This window comes from Papio anubis, chromosome 1 (genome assembly GCF_008728515.1).
Source record: "Papio anubis isolate 15944 chromosome 1, Panubis1.0, whole genome shotgun sequence".
Lineage (NCBI taxonomy): Eukaryota > Metazoa > Chordata > Mammalia > Primates > Cercopithecidae > Papio > Papio anubis.
In genome coordinates this window covers 5560455-5582568 of record NC_044976.1, presented here as the reverse complement: position 1 = coordinate 5582568, position 22114 = coordinate 5560455, and the positions used below count along the sequence as shown (strand labels likewise).

General features: G+C 46.3%; 1 protein-coding gene across 1 annotated transcript in view; it reads left to right on the top strand.

Moving 5' to 3' along the window:
• The first annotated feature begins 8657 nt into the window (after positions 1 to 8657).
• DNAJC11 (DnaJ heat shock protein family (Hsp40) member C11) overlaps positions 8658 to 22114 on the top strand; it is a 72269-nt gene continuing 58812 nt past the window's right edge. Inside the window, exon 1 of the mRNA XM_021935617.2 lies at positions 8658 to 8866. Coding sequence (XP_021791309.1) covers positions 8795 to 8866 — 72 coding nt within the window. The 5' untranslated portion in view covers positions 8658 to 8794. The remainder of the gene's footprint in view (positions 8867 to 22114) is intronic.

Genomic DNA, 22114 nt, shown 5'->3' with positions numbered 1-22114 from the left:
CTCAGGGAAGGTCCTGAAGAGAGGGTTCTCATGCTCGTATGTCTCATCAAACACTGTCACAAATGCTACAAAAAAACACAACCTAGCACAATGGCCATCCCAACCCTACACAAAAAATACTTCTGCAAGGACATCTGCTGAGCAATTGCCTGTCCAACCTCAGACTCGTGCCACCCTTGTTATTGATCTTTGTAGCAAGGATAATTACGTCAAGACAATTATGTAATATTTGTCTTTTTTTTTTTTTCTTTTTTTTGAGATGGAGTCTCCTTCTGTCGCCCAGTTTGGAGTGCAGTGGCGCGATCTTGGCTCCCTGCAACCTCCACCTCCTGGGTTCAAGTGATTCTTCTGCCTCAGCCTACTCAAGTAGCTGGGACTACAGGTGCGTCCCACCACACCCAGCTAATTTTTTTTTAATTTTTAGTAGTGACAAGGTTTCACCATGTTAGCTAGGCTGGTCTCAAATTCTTGACCTCGCGTGATCCACCCACCTCAGCCTCCCAAAGTGCTGGGATTACAGGCATGAGCCACTGCACCCCATCTCTTCCTCATTGTTTCCTGTAAACAATGTGTCTTCCTGTCTGAATATGCACACAGTTTACCACAGCATGCATACTTTCACTGCAATGCTCTATTCCCAAATAATACCTTTTTCTTTTGGAGAACTTCTCTCTCTTTGTTATTTAGGTTGACACTTTTCCTTTTTCTTTTTTTGAGACAGAGTTTCGCTCCGTCACCAAGGCTAGAGTGCAGTGGCATGATCTCAGCTCACTGCAACCTCTGCCTCCTGGGTTCAAGTGATTCTCATGCCTCAGCCTCCCGAGTAGCTGGGATTATAAGCACCTGCCACCATGCCCAGCTAATTTTTGTATTTTTAGTAGAGATGGGGTTTCGTCATGTTGGCCAGGCTGGTCTCAAACTCCTGACCTCAAGTGATCCACTCGCCCCGGCCTCCCAAAGTGCTGGGATTACAGGTATGAGCCACTATACCCGGCGGTTGACACCTTTTCTACCAATAAAGCAGTAAAAAAAAAAAAAAAAAAAATTAGGAAAACAAGAGAATTGGTGAAGTGGAAGATTGGTCAGAGGTAACTATCCACAAAGAAGCCATAGAAATAAAAAGAAGCAAGATACAGAAGAGATAATAAAAAGCAGGTATGATATGCTCGAAAGGTCTAACGTGGTTTTTTTTGAGTCCCAAAATGAGAAGAAAGAATCCCTTTCCAATAGCTCTAACAGAACCTAAAGGAAGTGAAATGATGCCACCAAAGTGCTGGAAGACAAAATAACTGCTAAGACAAATTTTCTACCCAGAGAGAACATCCTTTATTAATGAAAATAAGAGAACGACATTTTCAGATTAGCAAAAGCTGAGAGAGTTCTCCCAGAGCAGGCCCCCGCAACTGAAAGAAATTCCGTAGGGCGTTTTTTGGGCTGAAGATCGATGACCTCCACATGGAAGCTCAGAGATGCAGCAAAGAATGAAGAACTAAGACGTTCAAGGAGTATTCAGAGAATAAGCGATACATTTTTTTCTGACTAGAACCAAAGATCTATAAAGGAAAGTCAGAGGGTATAAGGCTGAAAATATGTGAACTCAGATCACCAAGGGTCCTAAAAGCCAGGCAGGAGGAAGAAGAAAGAGGAGCATATCTGGAGAAATATTCAAGTTAAGAGAATCCAGGCATGGTGATTTATGCTTGTAATCCCAGCAACTGGAGAGGCTGAGGTGGGAAGATCACGTCAACCCAGGAGTTCAAGGCTACAGTGAGGTATGATGATGCCACTGCACTCCAACCTGGGTGACAGAGTGAGACCTCATCTCCTAAAAAAAAAAAAAAAGAAAAAAAAAAGTTAAGAGAGAGAAAAAGCTGAACGGCCAAGGACAGAAAGGTTACAATGAAGAGAAGTCGGGTGATACTGTTATATAATGCCTAGTCCAGGCAGATGGCAAGAAAACAAGGCCACTGGGTTTAAGAAGTCATAGGAAACTTTGAGAAGGTGATATTCATGAAATGATGGGATGAGCAGAGAATTCAAGAGTGAGTGGTGGCCAGGCATGGTCACTCACATCTGTAATCCCAGCACTTTGGGAGGCTGAGGCGGGGGGATCACCTGAGGTCAGGAGTTTGAGACTAGCCTGGCCAACATGGTGAAACCCCATCTCTACTAAAAATACAAAAATTAGCTAGTTATGGTGGGAGGCTGAGGCAGGAGAATCACTTGAAACCAGGAGTCGGAGGTTACAGTGAGCCGAGACTGCACCACTGCACTCCAGCCTGGGTAATAGAGCAAGACTCTGTCTCAAAAACCAAAACAAAACAAAACAAAAAAAACCACCAAGAGTGAGTGGTAAAGGAAGCAGAAGCAGTAGGTGCTTCCACTTAGAATTCTAACAAAGACCAAACTCTACTTCTCCAAAATAGGACCCTTGGTCACTCCCCTCCCAAGTCTGCCTCTTGCCCAGTCTTCCTCAGCTCCATAAACAGCCTTACTACCTGGTAACTCAAGCCAAAATACAGAAGTAGCTACCAATTCTCCTCTTTTCTTTATTCCCCGAGCCCAATCAATCAGTAATTCCTGTTGCCTCCAGTCCAATGTGTGGTCCATGCGTGACCATTCCCATTGCTCCTGGCTGAGTCCAAGTCCAAGGCCACCATCATCTCTTCCTTGGAACACTGCAATAGCCTCTGATGGGGCAGGGGTGAGGGGATGCTTCCATTCTTGCTCCTTTGAATCCAGTCTCCCTGGAGAGATCATTCAGGAGGGACAAAAATCAGACCATGTCACTTCCCTGCTTAAAAATCCTCAGTGGTTCCCCATTGTGGCCAGAATGAAATTTCAATTTCTGAGCACCATGTTTAAGGCCCCTGGTGATCCCGCCCTGGTGTGGCTTCTCTAACCTCCTTTCCTATCGCTCTCCCACCTTTGTCAGCTCTGTGCTCACCTGCTCTCTCCCTGGTCCCACACACTAAACTTGTTCCTGTCTCAAAGGCTTTGCCCTGGAAGATTCTTCCCCCAGGTCTTGCAAAGCTGGGTCCTTCCCATCATTCAGTTCAAAATCACCTCCTGGGATAGATCTTCCCAGACCAACCAATGTAGAGTACCTTTCCTCCACCACCACATCACTATGTTGTATTTTACTTACAGCACTGATCATCTGAAATTATCTTGTGTATTCACTAATTTGTTTCTTGTCTGCACCTCCCCCGTGCCACATTGAGTGTTAATTTCACTAGCACAGAACCCATTTCTCTCTTGTGAATTGCTGAAACTCCAGTGCCCATTTCAGGACTCTGTCTTCAAACTTAAGGATAAGAGGAATAGACACTAGGGTGGGGGGAACGTATAGGTTATTAATATGAGATGAAAATGAAAAGATTGCCAGGTAACACTGCAGTCCAGTTGAAGTTAGATAGCACGAACTCTGTATTTTCCAAGACTTTCTCCACCTACCCTTGACAGCCTGGGAGGGAGTAGAAAGGCTGATAACAGAGACAATACAAATTTTGGGCAGAGTCCAAGGACAAAGGACTGTATCACTGAAACGGCCAAGAAAGCAGACTGGAATGGGGTACCCCTAAGGGACCTGATGGATTGGGATAGATCAATACACAGAGACCGAGGACCTAAAGTCCCAAGCAGTGAAAACCAGTCCCACAGGCGCAACGGAAGAATGACATTGCAGGTAAAATGCTGAATGGCGTTAGACTCTCAGCCCCTCTGGGCGGCTATCTCCGTAGAGGCAGGTGTGGCTCTTCCCCCGCGGTATCCCGACCCTTCTGTAAAGATCATCTTGGCTAAAGACTAGTCATTGAATACTCAGGAAGAAGATAACATCAAAAAAATTTAATTATTGAATGCTGGCAAATTTCCCCTTCTTTCCTTAAGCAAAGGACCTTTTCCCCCCTATCTTCTTTAACAGGGTTGTCAGAGCTCATGAGGGAGAGGAAGGGCAGGCTATGAATGGCAAGCATGTACTAAATCCCAGTCTGGACTCAGTGACAAAGGAGTAATAAAAAGATTATAGGTAATTCTTCCTCCTGAATTATACAGAGGGTTGGATTCAGCCTGGCTATAGAAGGGGTGGGGCAGGCGGCCCACCTCTGCTCTCAGGAGCGTTACTCAAGAAAACGGGGAAAGGCTGCAAGGCCTCCAGCTGGGGTTACAAATCCTACAGGATTCTGGCCAGTGCGATGGCTCACGCCTGTAATCCCAGCATTTTGGGAGGCCAAGGCAGGCGGATCACGAGAATCGCTTAAACCTAGGAGGCGGAGGTTGCAGTGAGCCAAGATCATACCATTGCACTCCAGACTGGGCAACAGGGTGAGACTCCATCTCAAAAGAAAAAGCAGGATTCCCAGAAAAGTAGTTATTTAGTATATGTATATGTCCCCATGCAATATTCATGTATATATATACATTTGTGTATATATATTCATGTATATATGTATATTCATGTGTGTGTATATATATATTTGTGTGTGTGTGTCTATATATATTTTCGTTTGTTTGTTTGTTTTTTGAGACAGGGTCTCAATCTATCGCCCAGGCTGGAGTGCAGTGGCACTATCACAGCTCACTGCAGCCTCGACCTCCCCGGGCTCTGGTGATCCTCCCATCTCAGCCTCCTGAGTGGCTGGGACCACAAGCATGTGCCACCATGCCTGGCTAATTTTTGCATTTCGTGTAGAGTTGGGGGTTTCACCATGTTGCCCAGGCTTGTCTTGAACTCCCAGGCTCAAGAGTTCTGCCCACCTTGGGCTCCCAAAGTGACGCGATTACAGGCATGAGCCACTGCACCCAGTCCTTGGTATACTTACACTAAACAAGTCTTCATTGTTTATCTAAAATTCGAATGTGACTGAGCATAGTGTATTTAATCTGGCAACCCTACCTCCAGTACTAGAGGGGGGTCACAGCACTGGATTGAGTTATTAACAGAGAAACCTTCTTGAGTGGTTACACAGAGTAGCTGTGCTGGAAGTCAAAATGTTTTGGGGTCATTCTGAATATGAATCATGGTGGAGGTAAATATTCTTATGTTTACTATTTACATATTCTTATATTTATTAAGATATGTTTATTAAGACATTCTTATGCTTACTATTTAAATATTCTTATGTTTATTATTTAAAGATGGGGCCAGGTAAGGTAGCTCACGCCCGTAATCCCAGCACTTTGGGAGGCCGAGGCAGGCAGATCACCTGAGGTCAGGAGTTCGAGACCAGCCTGGCTAACATGGCGAAACCCCCATCTCTACTAAAAATACAAAAATTAGCTGGGCATGGTGGCAGGCACCTGTAATCCCAGCTACTTGGGAGGCAGAGGCAGGAGAATCGCTTGAACCCAGGAAGCCGAGGTTGCAGTGACCGAAGACTGTGCTACTGCACTCCAGCCTGAGAGACAGAGTGAGACTCCATCTTAAAAAAAAAAAGAAAAGAAAAAAAAAAATGGCCAGGCGCAGTGGCTCACGCCTGTAATCCCAGCACTTTGGGTGGCCAAGGTGATCAGATCACTTGAGGTCAGGAGTTCAAGACGAGCCTGTCCAACATGGCAAAACCCTGTCTTTACTAAAAATACAAAAATTAGCTGGGCGTGGTGGCACACGCCTGTAATCCCAGCTACTAAGGAGGCTGAGGTATAAGAATCACTTGCACCTAGGAGGCAGGGGTTGCAGTGAGCCAAGATCATGCCACTGCAATCCAGCCTGGGCAACAGAGTGAGACTCTGTCTCAAAAGAATAAATAAAATAAAGATGAGAGAATTTGTTAGCAGTTGCATAAATGTGTATATTACATATAATATTTGCATAAATATAAAATACATATGCCCATGTATATATAGTTACATAAATATATTATATAAGTTTATATTTAAATGTTACCTATTAAGTTTTGCTTTATGGCTATGTTACAGATTGTTCTGTGGTTTCACCCAACTAAAAGAAAACAAAAGGCCAGGAATGGTGGTTCACACCTGTCATCTCAGCACTTCGAGAGGCTGAGGCGGGTGGATCACTTGACACAGGAGTTCCAGACCAGCCTGGGCTACACAACAAGACCCTGTCTCTACAAAAAATACAAAGCTTAACCAGGTATGGTGGTGGGCACCTATAGTCCTAACTACTCTGGAGGCTGAGGTGGGAGAATCACCTAAGCTTGGAGAGGTGGAGGCTGCAGTGAGCCACGATTGTGCCACTGCACTGCAGCCTGGGTGACAGAGTGAGACCCCGTCTCAAAAAAGAAAAAAAAAAAGAAAAAGAAAAGAAAGAGAAAAGAAAAAGAAAACAAAGCACAAGGCATGAGTTAAAGCGGCTGGGTTTTGTCAGTTGCTCTGGCGTGAGTAGTTTGTTGGATGTGCATCTTTAACTTATAAATTTGTACTGCCCCTGGTTTCCATTATTTTGCCCGTTGAAGATTAGGGTTTTGGAGGAGAGAAACGAGAGAGCCAGCCTCAGAAATAGAAACATTCCTCAAGCCTGTGGTGCATCTAAGTTAGCTTTCTATTTATCACCACCACTTTCCAAGTAACCATAACACAAAATCTCGTGGGCCCAAGAGAGGACAGCCACAGAGCATTCCTGAGTCACTATTTATCTTGTTTGAGTGGTGATAAAAACCAGGTCATTCTCAATCATAGAAACACAGACCTGGGCGTAGTGAAACATATGTTATGTTCCATTTATATAATTCCTAGAGGCTGTGTTTTCCAAAGCAGAGGAGGGATGGCAAAGAACTTCTCTACCCAAGTGAGCATTATGGCCCAATTAATGTCTACAAACCTAAGGAAAAAAGGAATGTCTCAACATTGTCGTTTCTCCCCCCAGTCTCTCTGTATGAAATTCTTGGCCGGGCGCGGTGGCTCACGCCTGTAATCCCAGCACTTTGGGAGGCCGGGGCAGGTGGATCACGAGGTCAGGAGTTCAAGACCAGCCTGGCCAATATGGTGAAACCCCGTCTCTACTAAAAATACAAAAATTAGCTTGGTGTGATGGCGCATGCCTGTAGTCCCAGCTGCTTGGGAGGCTGAGGCAGGAGAATCACTTGAACTCGGAAGGTGGAGGTTTCAGTGAGCCGAGATTGCGCTACTGCACTCCAGCCTGGGTGACAGAGGGAGACTCCGTCTCAAAAAAACCAAAGAAATTCTTAAAGACTGTCAAATGTCAGCATGCAGTTTGGCCCTAACTACAGCTCTTTTCTCTGCAAAGGAGAAAAAGGAAAAGCCCAAACATTGGTGAAAGAGCTGATGGACCATGGAAGCTGCTGTGGGGAAGCTTCACACAACTAAAGAAATAGCCCTTAATTTACAACCTGGGCTGACAGTTTGTTTCAGGCTGACTCAACCCACCCGAACAATCTGTCTCAGCACACCTAAGTGTCTCATGCCAAAAGATCCTAAGAGGGCTGGGCAACTTGGAAGGGATGAGACACAGGCCCAGATGGTGCACATCTGGCCAAAAATTAGAAAGAGAAAGAAATCAGCCTCTCAAATCCACAGACAGGTGTTCGGGGCTTCCCAGGAGACCTGCTTATGAAGGGCAATGGGGATGGCTCTGGACTGGTGGTTAGTAAAGGAACAACAAAGGTTTCTGAGACTTGGCGCAGGTCAGCGGGAACCAAACAGGTGGCAAGAGTGGGCTGCTGTCCACCTTCCCTTGACAATGGCATAATTTCGAAGACGTTTAAATTATTTAGATTATTGTAACCAAGACATCTTTAATAATGCACCAAACAGCAGGCACCAGGTTGAAATCAATTAGACTCCACCGATAAATTATGAGGGAGAAATTTACAGGAGAATGGCTCCGGGGTAGGGACTGCAGGTACACATGCCTGCCAGAGACAATTATATCAGGAACCAAATGGGTATTGCCTCGTCATTTAAGCAGCAGAAAAGATGGCCAGGTGCTCCTAAATTAGAGCAATAACAAATAACTAAAACGAGGAGGCCTGTTCTGGGCAGGAAGGCTTGTGGATGCCCAAGAGAAAAGACAATGGAGGTAGGAACAAATCTCATTTTGGGGATATTTGGGTCCGGATGCGCCCTGCACTGGGGGCACCTTGCGCTTCTTCCAGGAGTTTGGGGGCAATGGGGTAACAGGTGGTGTCACCGGGGTTTGTCTCCCAGAGGATGACAACCTCCTAGAGCTGACTTCAAAGTTTCCCTTTCTAGGCAGGACGCGGTGGCTCATTCCTGTAATTCCAGCATTTTGGGAGGATCACCTGAGGTCAGGAGTCCGAGACCAGCCTGGCCAACATGGTGAAACCCTGTCTCTACCAAAAATACAAAAAAATTAACCGGGCGCGGTGGCGGGCGCCTGCAGTCGCAGCTACTCAGGAGGCTGAGGCAGGAGAATCGCTTGAACCCGGGAGGTGGGGGTTTCAGTGAGCCGAGATCGCGCTACTGCACTCCAGCCTGGGCGACACAGTTGAGACTCCGTCTCAAAAAACAAACAAACAAACAAAAAGCAAAGTTTGCCTTTCTAGTCTAGGGAGTCCTGGTGGCTGGATCTCAGGCCCCCGAGGACCCAGCCACGCCGCGTGCCACACGTCCATTGCGAGCACGAGGTGAGATCCGCGTGGTCACCCAGCCAAGGCGGCCTCGGCGCCGCGTCCAGCCCTACGCCGCGCGGGGGCGCAAAGCGCAGGCGCACTCCTGCCGGGCGCGGACGGCTCCGGGCCGCCAGGGGCCGCTGTGGCGCAGCCGGGCGGGCCCGCGCTGTCCCTGCCGCGGATCACTGGCCCCTCTTGAGGACGGCCTTGCCGGTTTGGCGGGGTGAAAGGTTGCGAAGATGGCGACGGCCTTGAGCGAGGAGGAGCTGGACAATGAAGACTATTACTCGTTGCTGAACGTGCGCAGGGAGGTGAGGCCAGCGGCTGGACGCTCTGGGGGCTGAGGCCGAGCCCGGTCGTTCGGGAGGGCCAGGCTGGCGGCGGCCGCCCGCCCCCGCCACGGGAGGCTCGGGTCCGGCGGGGAGGCCGCGTGACCCCGGCGACGTGCGCGCCAGCCGGCCGACGAGGCCGTCCCCACTGCCCAGACTCTCCCACCGGGGGTGCCGGGTCCGGCCTCCCCGCCAGCTCTTGGAGGCCAGTGCGTCGCGTGCACTGTGTCCGGGCAGGGCCAGAGGTCTCCGAACCCACAAGAGGAAACAGGGTCCCCGAAGAGGGTACCGGGGTGGGGTTCGCAGTCCTCTGAGATCTCGTCCCGCGCTCAGCCCACATACCCGTCCTGGCTGAGGGGCTGTGTCATCGCCCGCCGCCAGCAGGATGGCAAACTGAGTCTCACCCACCAAGGTCAAGGCCACTAGGGAACGTCCTTACGGCTTTATCCGTTCCCCGAGTCTTTCGTGGGAACTCCCTGCCTCTGAAGTGGGTCCAGCCTCAGAGGCACGCGTCTCGTGCCCTCTTTCATTCCCCTGGACCCGCTTTCCTGAAATTGAAGGCAGAGCCTCCGGGATACAGACCCTCGGCTGGGAGGCTGCAGATTAGGAAGAAGCTCTAGGCCAGAAAAGAAGTGGTGCCCTAACAACACTTTTAACATTCACACCAAGCACTTGTACCCAGTCTTCTCAACGAATAAAAGAGAACACAAGAGAGTCTCACATAGTCTGGCAGTAGTAGGGCCCCACAACACCTCCTTTCTTCATGACTAGTCTGGAGGTGAGATAGGTTTGAAGGGCGAGAAGGCTTCGGGGGTCAGGTCATAAGGTAAATCGGTTTCTCTAAGCCGGTAGGTCCAGATTTTTCAGCCCTGCCAGAGAATTCCTAATTCCATCTCTCAGGTTTTCCAGTGGTAATGAAAGCTAGCCAAGTTCGGCTATGCTAATCAAAACGGGTTCAGTGTGTGTTGTCAGTAAATATTGGTCTATGTGATATTAATAATACTAACTTGGCCGGGAGTGGTGGCTCACGCCTGTAATCCCAGCACTTTGGGAGGCCGAGGCGGGTGGATCACGAGGTCAAGAGATCGAGACCATCCTGGTAACACGGTGAAACCCTGTCTCTACTAAAAATACAAAAAATTAGCCGGGCGTGGTGGCGGGCCCCTGTAGTCCCAGCTACGCAGGAGGCTGAGGCAGGGGAATGGCGTGAACTCGGGAGGTGGAGCTTGCAGTGAGCCGAGATCTCGCCACTGCACTCCAGTCTGGGAGACACAGCGAGACTCCGTGTCAAAAAAAATAAAATAATACTAACTTACCTTGTGTGGGACCGCTATGCTGAATGAATTTTGTACTGTTATCTCATTTAATTCTGAGGATAGTCTTTAAGGTAAGTATTATGATAGCCCTTGATTTACACCTGAGGAAACCAAGGCATAGAGAGATTAAGTAGTGTGTCTAAAGTCACACTACTAGAAAATGCAAGAGTCTGAACTCAACCCAGGCAGTCTGACTCTGGAGCCCAGCTTGTGAGCTCCCTGCTATTCTGTCACTTTACCTTACCAGTCCTTGGATTACAAAGCTGCTAGTTCTAGTACTGTATCCTTGAGTGTCATGTGCGTCCGTGTGAGGAGACCACCAAACAGGCTTTGTGTGAGCCATAAAGCTTTTTAATTACCTGGGTGCAGGCGGGCTGAGTCCGAAAAGAGAGTCAGCAAAGTGTGGTGGGATTATCATTAGTTCTTATAGGTTTAGGATAGGCAGTGGAGTTAGGAGCAATTTTTTGTGGACAGGGGGTGGATCTTACAAAGCACATTCTCAAGGGTGGGGAGAATATTAGAGTACTCTCTTGAGGACGGGGGAATATCACAAAGTACATTATCACAAGGGCGGGGAGCGTGTATTGTCATAAGGCCAATTGATCAGTTAGGGTGGGGCAGGAACAAATCACCATGGTGGAATGTCTTCAGTTAAGGCAGGACCTGGCTGTTTTCACTTCTTTTGTGGCTCTTCAGTTGCTTTAGGCCATCTGGATGTATACCTGCAGGTCATAGGGTATATGATGGCTTAGCTTGGACTCAGAGGCTTGACACTGAGCACCACGTGTAAGAATCCCTCAAATGTATGGGCCACTATACTATGAGAATGTCCAGTGAAATATCTTTGGAAATTGCAGATTTTGTTAGGCTGCCATAGGGCACCTGGGGGTTCTTGTTCTCATTAATCAACACTTTGGGCTAATCACTTCTTTTTTTTCTTTTCTTTCTGGTTTTTTTTTTTTTTTTGTTTTTTTTTTTTTTTAATTATACTTTAAGTTCTGGGATACATATGCAGAACGTGCAGGTTTGTTACATAGGTACACATGTGCCATGGTGGTTTGCTGCACCCATCAACCCGTCATCTAGGTTTTAATGGGTTAATCACTTCTTTAGCCTTCAGTTTCTTTCCCTTTAAATGAAGATGTCTGGCTAGTTATTCTTTTTTTCCAGTTTTTAGAAGTCAAGCAATAAATGAAGCCAGCCTTTCTGAAATCATGCGTACTTAGTCTGGGTTGTCAGTAATTGAACAGCCATTTATCAGGCGTACTGAACCTTAGGTAGCTGCAGATGATCAAGCAGGTCTAGAATAATAGTTTTAGCCGGAGTCCTAGGTAAACATTTTGTGAAAGGTGTACCTTGAAACTGCTGAAATTGTAGGGCCTGTCATTGTTTTTGGACTTACGGATGGGAGCCAAAGAAATTTTATTTGTTTGGTTTTTTGTTTATTTGTTTGTTTAGAGACAGGGTCTCGCTCTGTTGCCCAGGCTGAAGTGCAGAGGTGGATCATGGTGCACTGCAACCTTGACTTCCCCGGGTTCAGGTGCTCCCACCTCAGCCTTGCTAGTAGCTAGGACCACAGGCACATGCCACTATGCCCAGCTAATTTTTGGATCTTTTGTAGAGACAGGATCTCTCTTTGTTGCCCAGGTTGGTCTCCTGAGCTCAAGCCATCCTCCCATCTCTGCCTCCCAATGTGCTGGAATTACAGGCATGAACCACCATGCCTGGCTAGGCCTGTCGCTGTTATTAGACTTAAGGATGAAGTATATATACATATATATGTGTGTGTGTGTATATATACGTATATATGTGTGTGTATATATTTTTATATAAGTAAATATATATATTTATATAAAATATATATATATTTATATAAAATATATATATAATATATATATATTTATATAAAATATATATATATAATATATATATATATATTTAGACTTTACCCAGGCTGGAGTGCAGTGGCATAGTCATGGTTCACAGCAGCCTCCACGTTCCCCAGCTCAGGTGATCCTCCTACCTCAGTCACCAGAGTGGTTGGTATTACAGGCACACACCATCACACCCGGCTGATTTTTGTAATTTTTGTAGAGACAGGGTCTCACTGTGTTGCCGCGGCTGGTCTCAAACTCCTGAGCTCAAGCAGTCCGCCCATCTCAGCCGCCCAAAGTGCTGGGATTACAAGCATGAGCCACTGCACCCAGCCAAGAAATATTTCTTTAAAAAATTTTGTTTTACTTCTCCCAGTGAGTGAAGGCACTTTCCATATTTATGGCTATATGACTATAGGTTACATCCATATGAAACATGCCCCTTTGCAGAAGACACTTTCTGTTGTCTTTGTCAGCAAACTTGGTGTTAAATGTCATACTCAGGTGTGATGTGCTGGTTTTCTGTCCTGGGATTCCACTAGAAGCTCTGAATGTAATGTCTGGACTTGATATTTACTGAAATTTATTGTGTGAAATCAAATGTGAAGTTGAAATAACGTGATTTAGTTGGAAAAAAGTCAGGGTAATCTTAATTCTTACATGTGTGGTTGGAAGAATATCTTAATACCTGTTTGTCTGTTTGCTGTCAGTTCTAGAGTAGTTGCCATTTAAGTATAGCTGTGAGAGGCAAGGCCCTCTTCCCACTTCAAAGTACCTTCAAAAGAGTGTCTTCAAAACTCTCAATGTTCAGTAGAGTTCAGAGACTTTTCTTTAGAAATCTCAAATGGAAACAACTCCAGACAAAACCAGGGAATCCTACTTTAAAATTATAAGCATAATAGAGGTATATAATTGGATTAATATAGAAATGTCAAAAATCAGCTGAAGAATCTCCCTCTCCAGGTTTTTAAACTTTAAAATATCCCTTTAAATTTATATTCTAGAGCAGGGATCCTCAACCCCCTGGCCATGGACCAGTACTTGTCTATGACTTGTTAGGAACTGGGCCGTACAGCAGGAGGTCAGTGGTGGGCAAGCAAGCGGTTAGCGTCCGGTGGGCAAGCATTACCGCCTGAGCTCTGCCTGTCAGATTGGTGGTGGCATTAGGTTCTCATAGGAGCACAAACCCTATTGGGAACTGCACATGCAAGGGATCTAGGTTAAGTGCTCCGTAGGAGAATCTAATGCCTGATGATCCCAGGTGGAGCAGTTTCATTCCACTCCCACTAGTCTGTGGAAAAATTATCTGTCAGTACCTGGTGTTAAAGATTGGAGACCCCACTGTTGCTGCTGTTGGAGAGAGTGAAGCAGGCAGCTGGACAGGACCCCCCATTCTCCTATTACAAGACCCCATGATCTTTAATGATTCTCCTTCTAGATTTCCTGTTTACAGAGCAGGACCGTCATCTGTCCTGCCTGCCTCACATTGAGAGGAGCGAGTAATTTATCATTACCTGGGCGCACCAAAACCAGACTGGTTTTCTGGTTTAGTGTTAGATGCATCATCAGGTGCCTAAAATCTAACTTCTCTGAGATTTCCAGGATGATTTTTGCAAAATGTATTTGGAGAAAGGATTCCTTAACTATAAATCAGAGTTAAATTTACCTGATCCTTTAATTAGGAACTTAGTTGACACATTTCTTTTTTTTTTTTTTTTTTTTTTTTTTGAGACGGAGTCTCGCTCTGTCGCCCAGGCTGGAGTGCAGTGGCCGGATCTCAGCTCACTGCAAGCTCCGCCTCCCGGGTTCACGCCATTCTCCTGCCTCAGCCTCCTGAGTAGCTGGGACTACAGGCGCCCGCCACCTCGCCTGGCTAGTTTTTTGTATTTTTTAGTAGAGACGGGGTTTCACCGTGTTAGCCAGGATGGTCTTGATCTTGTGACCTTGTGATCCGCCCGTCTCAGCCTCCCAAAGTGCTGGGATTACAGGCGTGAGCCCCCGCGCCCGGCCACATTTCAAACCTAATTTATTCCCAAGACAAATGGCTACAGTTCTTTGTCAGTGTCTTTGAAAGAATTTCATTTTTGCAGTGTTTATAACCTGTTTGAAGATCTCTGGTCCCAATTTGTTTTAACCTTAAGGAGCCACCCTTCTTTTCAAGTTTTAAACACTTTTGGAAAAACACAGTTAAGTAAAAACTGAAGTTGTTAATAAATAAAAAAGTTTTTTCTTGCAGTCCATTATGGGGGTCAGTGTTCTGGGATCTTCATCCTTCCAGAACAGCCATGAAACTAGAAGTACAAAAGTATCACCTACCAGTAAAAAGTTTACCCCAAGCCCCTGCATTTTCTTTCCTTCTCTGGTACAGGGTAGATCATTATTTTCACAATTTTGGGTTGTCTGGGTTTCTTTGGCTGCAAGTTACAGCCACAGAGTAAGGCCCACCTGTTGAGTTTGAACTGCAGACTGAGAGAAAGGGCTAGAAAAGTAGAGGAAGGTCCCCTGGTCACTCTCAAGATTGTCCTAGGGTCAAAGTCACCCACAAAGAAGGAGGCAGTAGACCCTCCTATCAGGACCGCTGACTCAGCCGTCTGCAGAAATTGACGTGTAAAAGGCTCAGCTGTGCCAGTTTGAGCCACTCAAATCCCTAAAGTGGTTAGGCTGGTATGTGTTTACGCATTCATTGCTTTCTTATCAAACCTCATGATGGGCAGTTAATTTTGTCTCAATAAGAGAAATAAAGATGGCTCTGAAAAGGTCAATTCCTTCATTTTCCATCTACTACATTACGTTAAAGTTTGATATTTATAATGACTCCAGTTAAATGTTTGCCTTGGGCACATAGAGTTAAGCCTCAGTTGTCCAAAAACAACTTATCCAGATGTCCGCATTCCGTAGCATGTTCTATAAGCCAAGAGGCTGAGGAGCAAAAATTTCAGCCCATGCTGCCTGCCTCTTGTGTGACTTTCACCAAGTCATTTAACCTCAGCCTCTACTTGCCTGCAGAATGGAGGCACCAGTACTTCTTAGTTAACAATGGGATAGAGGGAGGCCACTAGGTAGGGCTTTGCAGCCAGAGTCCAGTATTCAAATCCCATTTTACTCCTCTGGAAGTTTTGTGCTTCAAGGCTAGTAATTTAACCTTTCTGCTTCTCAATTTCTGTCTTTTTGAGATGGAGTCTCACACTGCCACCCAAGCTGGAGTGCAATGGCGCGATCTCGGCTCACTGCAACCTCCACCTCCTGGATTCACACAGTTCTCCTGCCTCAGCCTCCCGAGTAGCTGGGATTACAGGCACACATCACCACACCCAGCTAATTTTTTGTTTTTTTAGTAGAGGTAGGGTTTCACTATGTTGGCCAGACTGGTCTCAAACTCCTGACCACGTGATCCACACGCCTCGGCCTCCCAAAGTGCTGCGATTACAGGCGTGAGCCACCGTGCCTGGCCATCAGTTTCTTTAATGTTGAAATGTAGGTAACAGGTAATAATGTCTTATGCACTTACCGTAGGCCAGGATGACCTGTCTGGTATGTGTATTGCTAGGTGCTGAGGATGTCTATAAAGTGCCTGGCATAAGTAGGTGTTTAGTTAATACTTATTGTTGTTATTTCTTGAATTTTGATAAGTTTGAAGTTTTACTTATTTTTAAAAAAGACATAAGGATTGGGGGGTGGCTCACACCTGTAATTCCAGCACCTTAGTAGGCTAAGGCAGGAGGATAGCTTGAGGCCAGGAGTTTGAGATCAGCCTGGGTGACATAACATAGTGAGACCCCAATGTTAATTTAAAAAATGTTTTTTCGAGATGGAGTCTCGCTGTGTCGCCCAGGCTGGAGCGCAGTGGCGCAGTCTTGGCTCATTGCAAGCTCTGCCGCCTGGGTTCATGCCAGTCCCCTGCCTCAGCCTCCCGAGTAGCTGGGACTATAGGCGCCCACTACCATACCTGGCGAATTTTTTATTTTGTATTTTTAGTAGAGACGGGGTTTCACTGTGTTAGCCAGCATGGTCTCGATCTCCTGACCTTGTGATCTGCCCACCTCGGCCTCCCAGAGTGCTGGGATTACAGGCATGAGCCACCATGCCCAGCCAAAAAAAAATTTTTTTAACTAGCCAGGCATGGTGGCGTGCACTGTAACCTGTAGTCTAGCCTAAGGTGGGAGTGCAACCGAAAAGCGGATCAGTTGTTCACTGCATGCAGAGTCCAGTTAACAAGATTGAGACCGCATACAAAGCCAGTGAATTTACTCCGAAGCCAGCTTGGGCAAGGGGCACAATGTCCTGCTGTACCACTTCACTTTTGGAGCAGAAAGCGGGCACTTTTATAAGGTATAGGAGAAAATGAGCAAGGGCAGGGGTCCTCCTGCTGTCTGGGTACTTTACCTGGCAGTTGAGTTGGCACCTTCCTGGGCAGAAATAAGTAAAAGTGGCCATGGGGACATGATTTGGTCTGCAGATCCACTGTCAAGAGATCTGTCTTGGAGCACATAGATGAACTTGCCCCATAGAGGATGTCTGGTGAGGGGGAGGGGAAAGGTTATATTTGCATTTCCTTTTTTTTTTTTTTTTTTTTTTGAGACGGAGTCTCGCTCTGTCCCCCTGGCTGGAGGGCAGTGGCGCGATCTCGGCTCACTGCAAGCTCCGCCTCCCGGGTTCCTGCCATTCTCCTGCCTCAGCCTCCCCAGTAGCTGGAACTACAGGCGCCCGCAACCGCGCCCGGCTAATTTTTTGTATTTTTAGTAGAGACGGGGTTTCACCGTGGGCTCAATCTCCTGACCTTGTGATCCGCCCGCCTCGGCCTCCCAAAGTGCTGGGATTACAGGCGTGAGCCACCGCACTGGGCCTATATTTGCATTTCTAAAGGGCTAAGTAGGAAACAGGGTACAGGGGAAAGGGGGAGAGGAGAAAATAATCAAACTATCTCTTAGAAACATGGGGCCGGGCATGGTGGCTCACGCCTGTAATCCCAGCACTTTGGGAGACCGAGGCCGGCCGATCACTTGAGGTCAGGAGTTCAAGACCCGCCTGGCCAGCATGGTGAAACCCCATCTCTACTAAAAATACAAAACTTAGCCGGACTTGATGGCAGGCGCCTGTAATCCCAGTTACTCAGGAGGCTGAGGCAGGAGAATCTCTGCTGGGAGGTGGAGGTTGCAGTGAGCAGAGATCGCGCCACTGTGTTCCAGCCTGAGCAACAGAATGAGACTCCGTCTTAAAAAAAAGAATAATGGGAGTACTTGGTTACAGGAGGTTTGCTTGAACCCAGAAGTCTGGGGCTGCAGTGAGCTACAGTCACACCACCACACTGTAGGCTGGGCAAGAGAGCAAAACTCTGTCTATAAAAAGCAAGACCCTGTCTATAAAAATAATAAATAAAAGGCCAAGCATGGTGGCTCATGCCTGTAATCCAGCACTTTGGGAGGCCGAGGTGGGCTGATCACAAGGTCAGGAGTTCGAGACCAGCGTGGGCAACGTGGTGAAACCCCATCTCTACTAAAAATACAAAAATTAGCCAGGTGTGGTGACGGGCGCCTGTAATCCTAGCTACTCGGGAGGCTGAAGCAGGAGAATTGCTTGAACCTGGGAGACGGAGTTGGCAGTGAACCAAGATCACACCACTGCACTCCAGCCTGGGTGACAGAGTGAGAATCCATGTAAAAAATAATAATAATAACAATAAATAAATAAAAATTTAAAATGTAAAAGACATACATGTTCGTAAAAAGCCTTGGTATGCTTCATCCTAGCTAAGGATGAACTTTGCTGTCCACTTGTAATATTACTAAAAATTATAGTGCTAGAATGTATGCTAAGCATTAGTTTATGAAATTTCTGAGGCTGACCATGGTGACTCATGCCTGTAATCCCAGCACTTTGGGAGGCGGAGGCGGGCGGATCACCTGAGGTCAGGAGTTTGAGACTAGCCTGGTCAACATGGCGAAACCCCGTCTCCACTAAAAATACAAAAAAAAAAAAAAAAAAAAAAATTAGCTGGGCGTGGTGGTGCTCACCTGTAATCCTAGCTACTCGGGAGGCTGAGACAGGAGAATTGATCGAACCCAGGAAGCGGAGGTTGCAGTGAGCCAAGATTGTGCCACTGTACTCCAGCCTGGGCGACAGAGCAAGACTATCAAAAAAAAAAAAAAAAAGAGAGACTGGGCGCGGTGGCTCACACCTGTAATCCCAGCACTTTGGGAGGCTGAGGCGGGCAGATCACCTGAGGTCAGGAGTTTGAGACCAGCCTATCCAACATGGAGAAACCCCATCTCTACTAAAAATACAAAAATTAGCCAGGTGCAGTGGCAAATGCCTGTAATCTCAGCTACTCAGGAGGCTGAGGCAGGAGATTCACTTGAACCCGGAGGCAGAGGCTGCGGTGAGCCGAAGTTGTGCCACTGCACTCCATCCTGGGCAACAAGAGCAAAACCGTGTCTCAAAAAAAAGAAAAGAAAAGAAATTCCTGAAGCTTTTTTTACTTTCTTTTCAAAACACTGAGTTTGTTCTGTTTCAAAGACAGTGATCTCTCTGAACTTGTGCTTCCTGGAAAGTTGACATGGGGATAGGGAGCTTTCCTGAGCCAAGCAGAGAGGAGGCAGAGCTGGGAGCAGGAGTGGGCTCAAGAGGGTGCTGGGGACGTGGAGTTTAGAGAAGCTGCCTGTGCGCGAGGAGGGAGCTGTTGAGGATGCCCCACCACTTCCAATGTCATCTCATAATGTGATTGGCAAACATGAGGTTACATTTTACAGTGTGTTTCCTTAATGGCCTATAAGCCACTTGTTTTCTGCTTTGGGCATTTCAAACAATTGCTTCTTGAAATGTTAATGCTCTAATTTTGCATTATCTACCAAAACACCTCTTTTATTTTCTTTCTTAAAGAGAATTCAATGGAAAACTTTTGTATTCGCTGTGAATTTAGTAATAAAATAATGGAAAATAGGGGACACGAGAGCAACATGCTTTACTTGGCTGTAGAATTTGGGTCTGCTTTTTATTAACCTTTCATTTTAATTTTACTTATTTACACCTTACCTTGTTTAAGAAAGGATGTAATACAACAGATAAATAAATAAAATAGCATATATTTTTTAAAGGAGACACACATTTCTTAAAAAGAAGACAACTGAGAACATTGCTGCTTTATTACCACTGTTAATGGCACACGCCTCGTACAGGTTGCACTCAGTGGAAGGAGCTTGCAGCTTGGAGTGGAACCTCCTTTGAGATGAAAATCTGACAGCTGGATTCCGGTTTGGCTCATGGACTGTTGGAACCACTTCTGCATGTTTTGAGTGTACAGCGTACCCTCCTACTTGACGGGAGCCAGAAAATTCTTTAGCAGTAAAATGCCAAGCCAATAGAAATCAACCACAAGAAGTCTGCATGAGTAGGCAGGGTATAACAGATGAACACGGACGAGAGAAGGTATAAGGTCAGGCTTTTAGGGAGAAATAAGCCAATTTCTTACTGTTAAGATAGGATCTGAGCCATCAATTTTGGTGCAACTCTGGAGCTTGTTTCTAGAGACTGGGGCCTTTTTATTTTCTATTCGTCTCAAGGGCAACAAATAAATATATGAGCATGATCAGGAAGAGTAATGAAAACCCAGTTGTACCATGGTAGCAAAAGATTTCCTAAGCCCTTGGAATGACCTCTGATTGAGAGTCAGGATGTTTGCTTCTTTGGCCCATTTGTTCTTGAATTCTGTGATTGTAGCCGAGGTGTGTGCTGCAGGACTTGATTCCTCCTCTGCCCCATACACCTTGCAGCAGGTGATGTGCTTCCTGCCTTTGTTTTATTTTTTGTTTGTTTTTTTGTTTTTTGTTTGTATTTGGAATTCTGTTGTTACTAATTGTGTTAATCTTTTTTTTCAAATTTATATTGCCATCTTGGAGGTATTGTGTTCTGTGAGTTTGGTAAGTTTTTTCCTTAACTCTGGGTTAAGTAGAACTCACTTAAGTTTCAAAAAGTATTCCTATTTGTAGAAACTTTTTAGAATTATTTTATCAGTCTCTCTGTTCAGCTTTTCTGACTCATTTGTGATTTGATTATCTGCTAAGCTCTTTCCAAAGTGAAACTTAAAATGGCTGTAGGAGCCAAACTTCCAAAATCAGTGTAGGTCAAGCTGACCTCTGTCCTCAGCAAAGATGTGATAGAATTCAGGGGTTTGTTTTTTTTTTTGAGTTGGAGTCTCGCTCTGTCACCCAGGCTGGGATGCAGCGGCACGATCTCGGCTCACGGCAAGCTCCACCTCCCGGGTTCGCACCATTCTCCTGCCTCAGCCTCCTGAGTAGCTGGGACTACAGGCGTCCGCCACCACGCCCGGCTAATTTTTTGTATTTTTAGTAGAGACGGGGGTTTCACCGTGTTAGCTAGGATGGTCTCGATCTCCTGACCTTGTGATCCGCCCGCCTCAGCCTCCCAAAGTGCTGGGATTACAGGCGTGAGCCACCATGCCCGGGCAATTCAGGGGTTTTAAGTGAAGGACAGCTGAAATCACCTAGCCCACCCCTTGCATGTTTAAACATCAAGGAGCATTCATTGGTGATGATCTGAATGTCCAGGGACAGTGGTGGAGCTTCAAAAGGGGTCATTGTGAAGATAGCACAGCCGCAGGAGTCAATCCAAGTTTGAGTTTTTAGCAGGTTTTGTAGGGGCAAATTACCTAACCTGTCTGAGCCCGTTCATGCATAAAATCCAGACAGTTTTACTGTCATAGAGATTTTGTGGGAATGAAGTGGGAGTGCATGGAAATGCTTGACATAGCAGTGGACATATGCCTGTAACATGAATGCCATGTATTTCTCTTAGTGTCGTGAGCATAGCCATTAATAAGGAAGGCTCTTATTGGTTAGTATATAATTTGGTTGATCCTTGATCTGGTATATATATATTGTAAATGCCTCTTCCCTCTCTCTATGTTGCCTTTCACTTTCATGAACTGAAGTTTGGTTTGAGTTAGGCTACACATTATTAACTTCTAACCATCTTTCAGGTTAGAAGTCCACAACCAAATAAACTCCTCCTCCATCTTCAACAAGTCACTTGATCTTTCCAGTCCTTGGGATTTTTATCTGTAAAATGGGAATCTGATACCAACTTCAAGGCATTTTGAGTATTAAAGTATTGGCCGTGCGTGGTGGCTCACGCCTGTAATCCCAGCACTTTGGGAGGCCGAGGCGGGCGGATCACGAGGTCAGGAGATCGAGACCATCCTGGCTAACACGGTGAAACCCCGTCTCTACTAAAAATACAAAAAAATTATCCGGGCTTGGTACTGGGCGCCTGTAGTCCCAGCTATGTGGGAGGCTGAGTCAGGAGAATGACGTGAACCCGGGAGGCGGAGCTTGCGGTGAGCCGGGATTGTGCCACTGCACCCCAGCCTGGGCAACAGAGTGAGGCTCTGTCTAAAAAAAAAAAGTATTAAGTGAGGAAATAGTGGAATTTTTTTGTTAGCTGTAAATCTGTATAAATGCATTTGTGACACTATTGACAAGTCTTTAAAGCTCTGTGATGCTTCTTGGTCCTTTTTCACCTTGCCAGTTGCACGTTCCCTGTCCTTACATAGCGCTTTGTCCAGGTTCAGTCCTCACCTCCTTGGATTTTTTTTTTTTTTTTTGAGATTGAGTTTCACTCTTGTTGCCCAGGCTGGAGTGCAATGGTGCGATCTCGGCTCACCGCAGCCTCCGCCTCCTGGGTTCAAGCGATTCTCCTGCCTCAGCCTCCCGAGTAGCATGCGCCACCATGCTTGGCTGTTTTTTTTTGTATTTTTACCAGAGACAGGGTTTCTCCATGTTGGTCAGGCTGGTCTGGAACTCCCAACCTCAGGTGATCCGCTCGCCTCAGCCTCCCAAAATGCTGGGAGCCCCCGCGCCCAGCCAGCTCTTTAAGTCTCTTGCTTCAACCCTGCCTCTCTATCTGCCTTCTGGACATCACGCCACCTAGGTGTTCAAATTCGCCTCTGCCCCAAGCCTGACTACCTCCCAATTTCTCCCTAATCCATGTTCGAGCCAAAACCCTGGAATGCTCGTTGATTCTTCTCC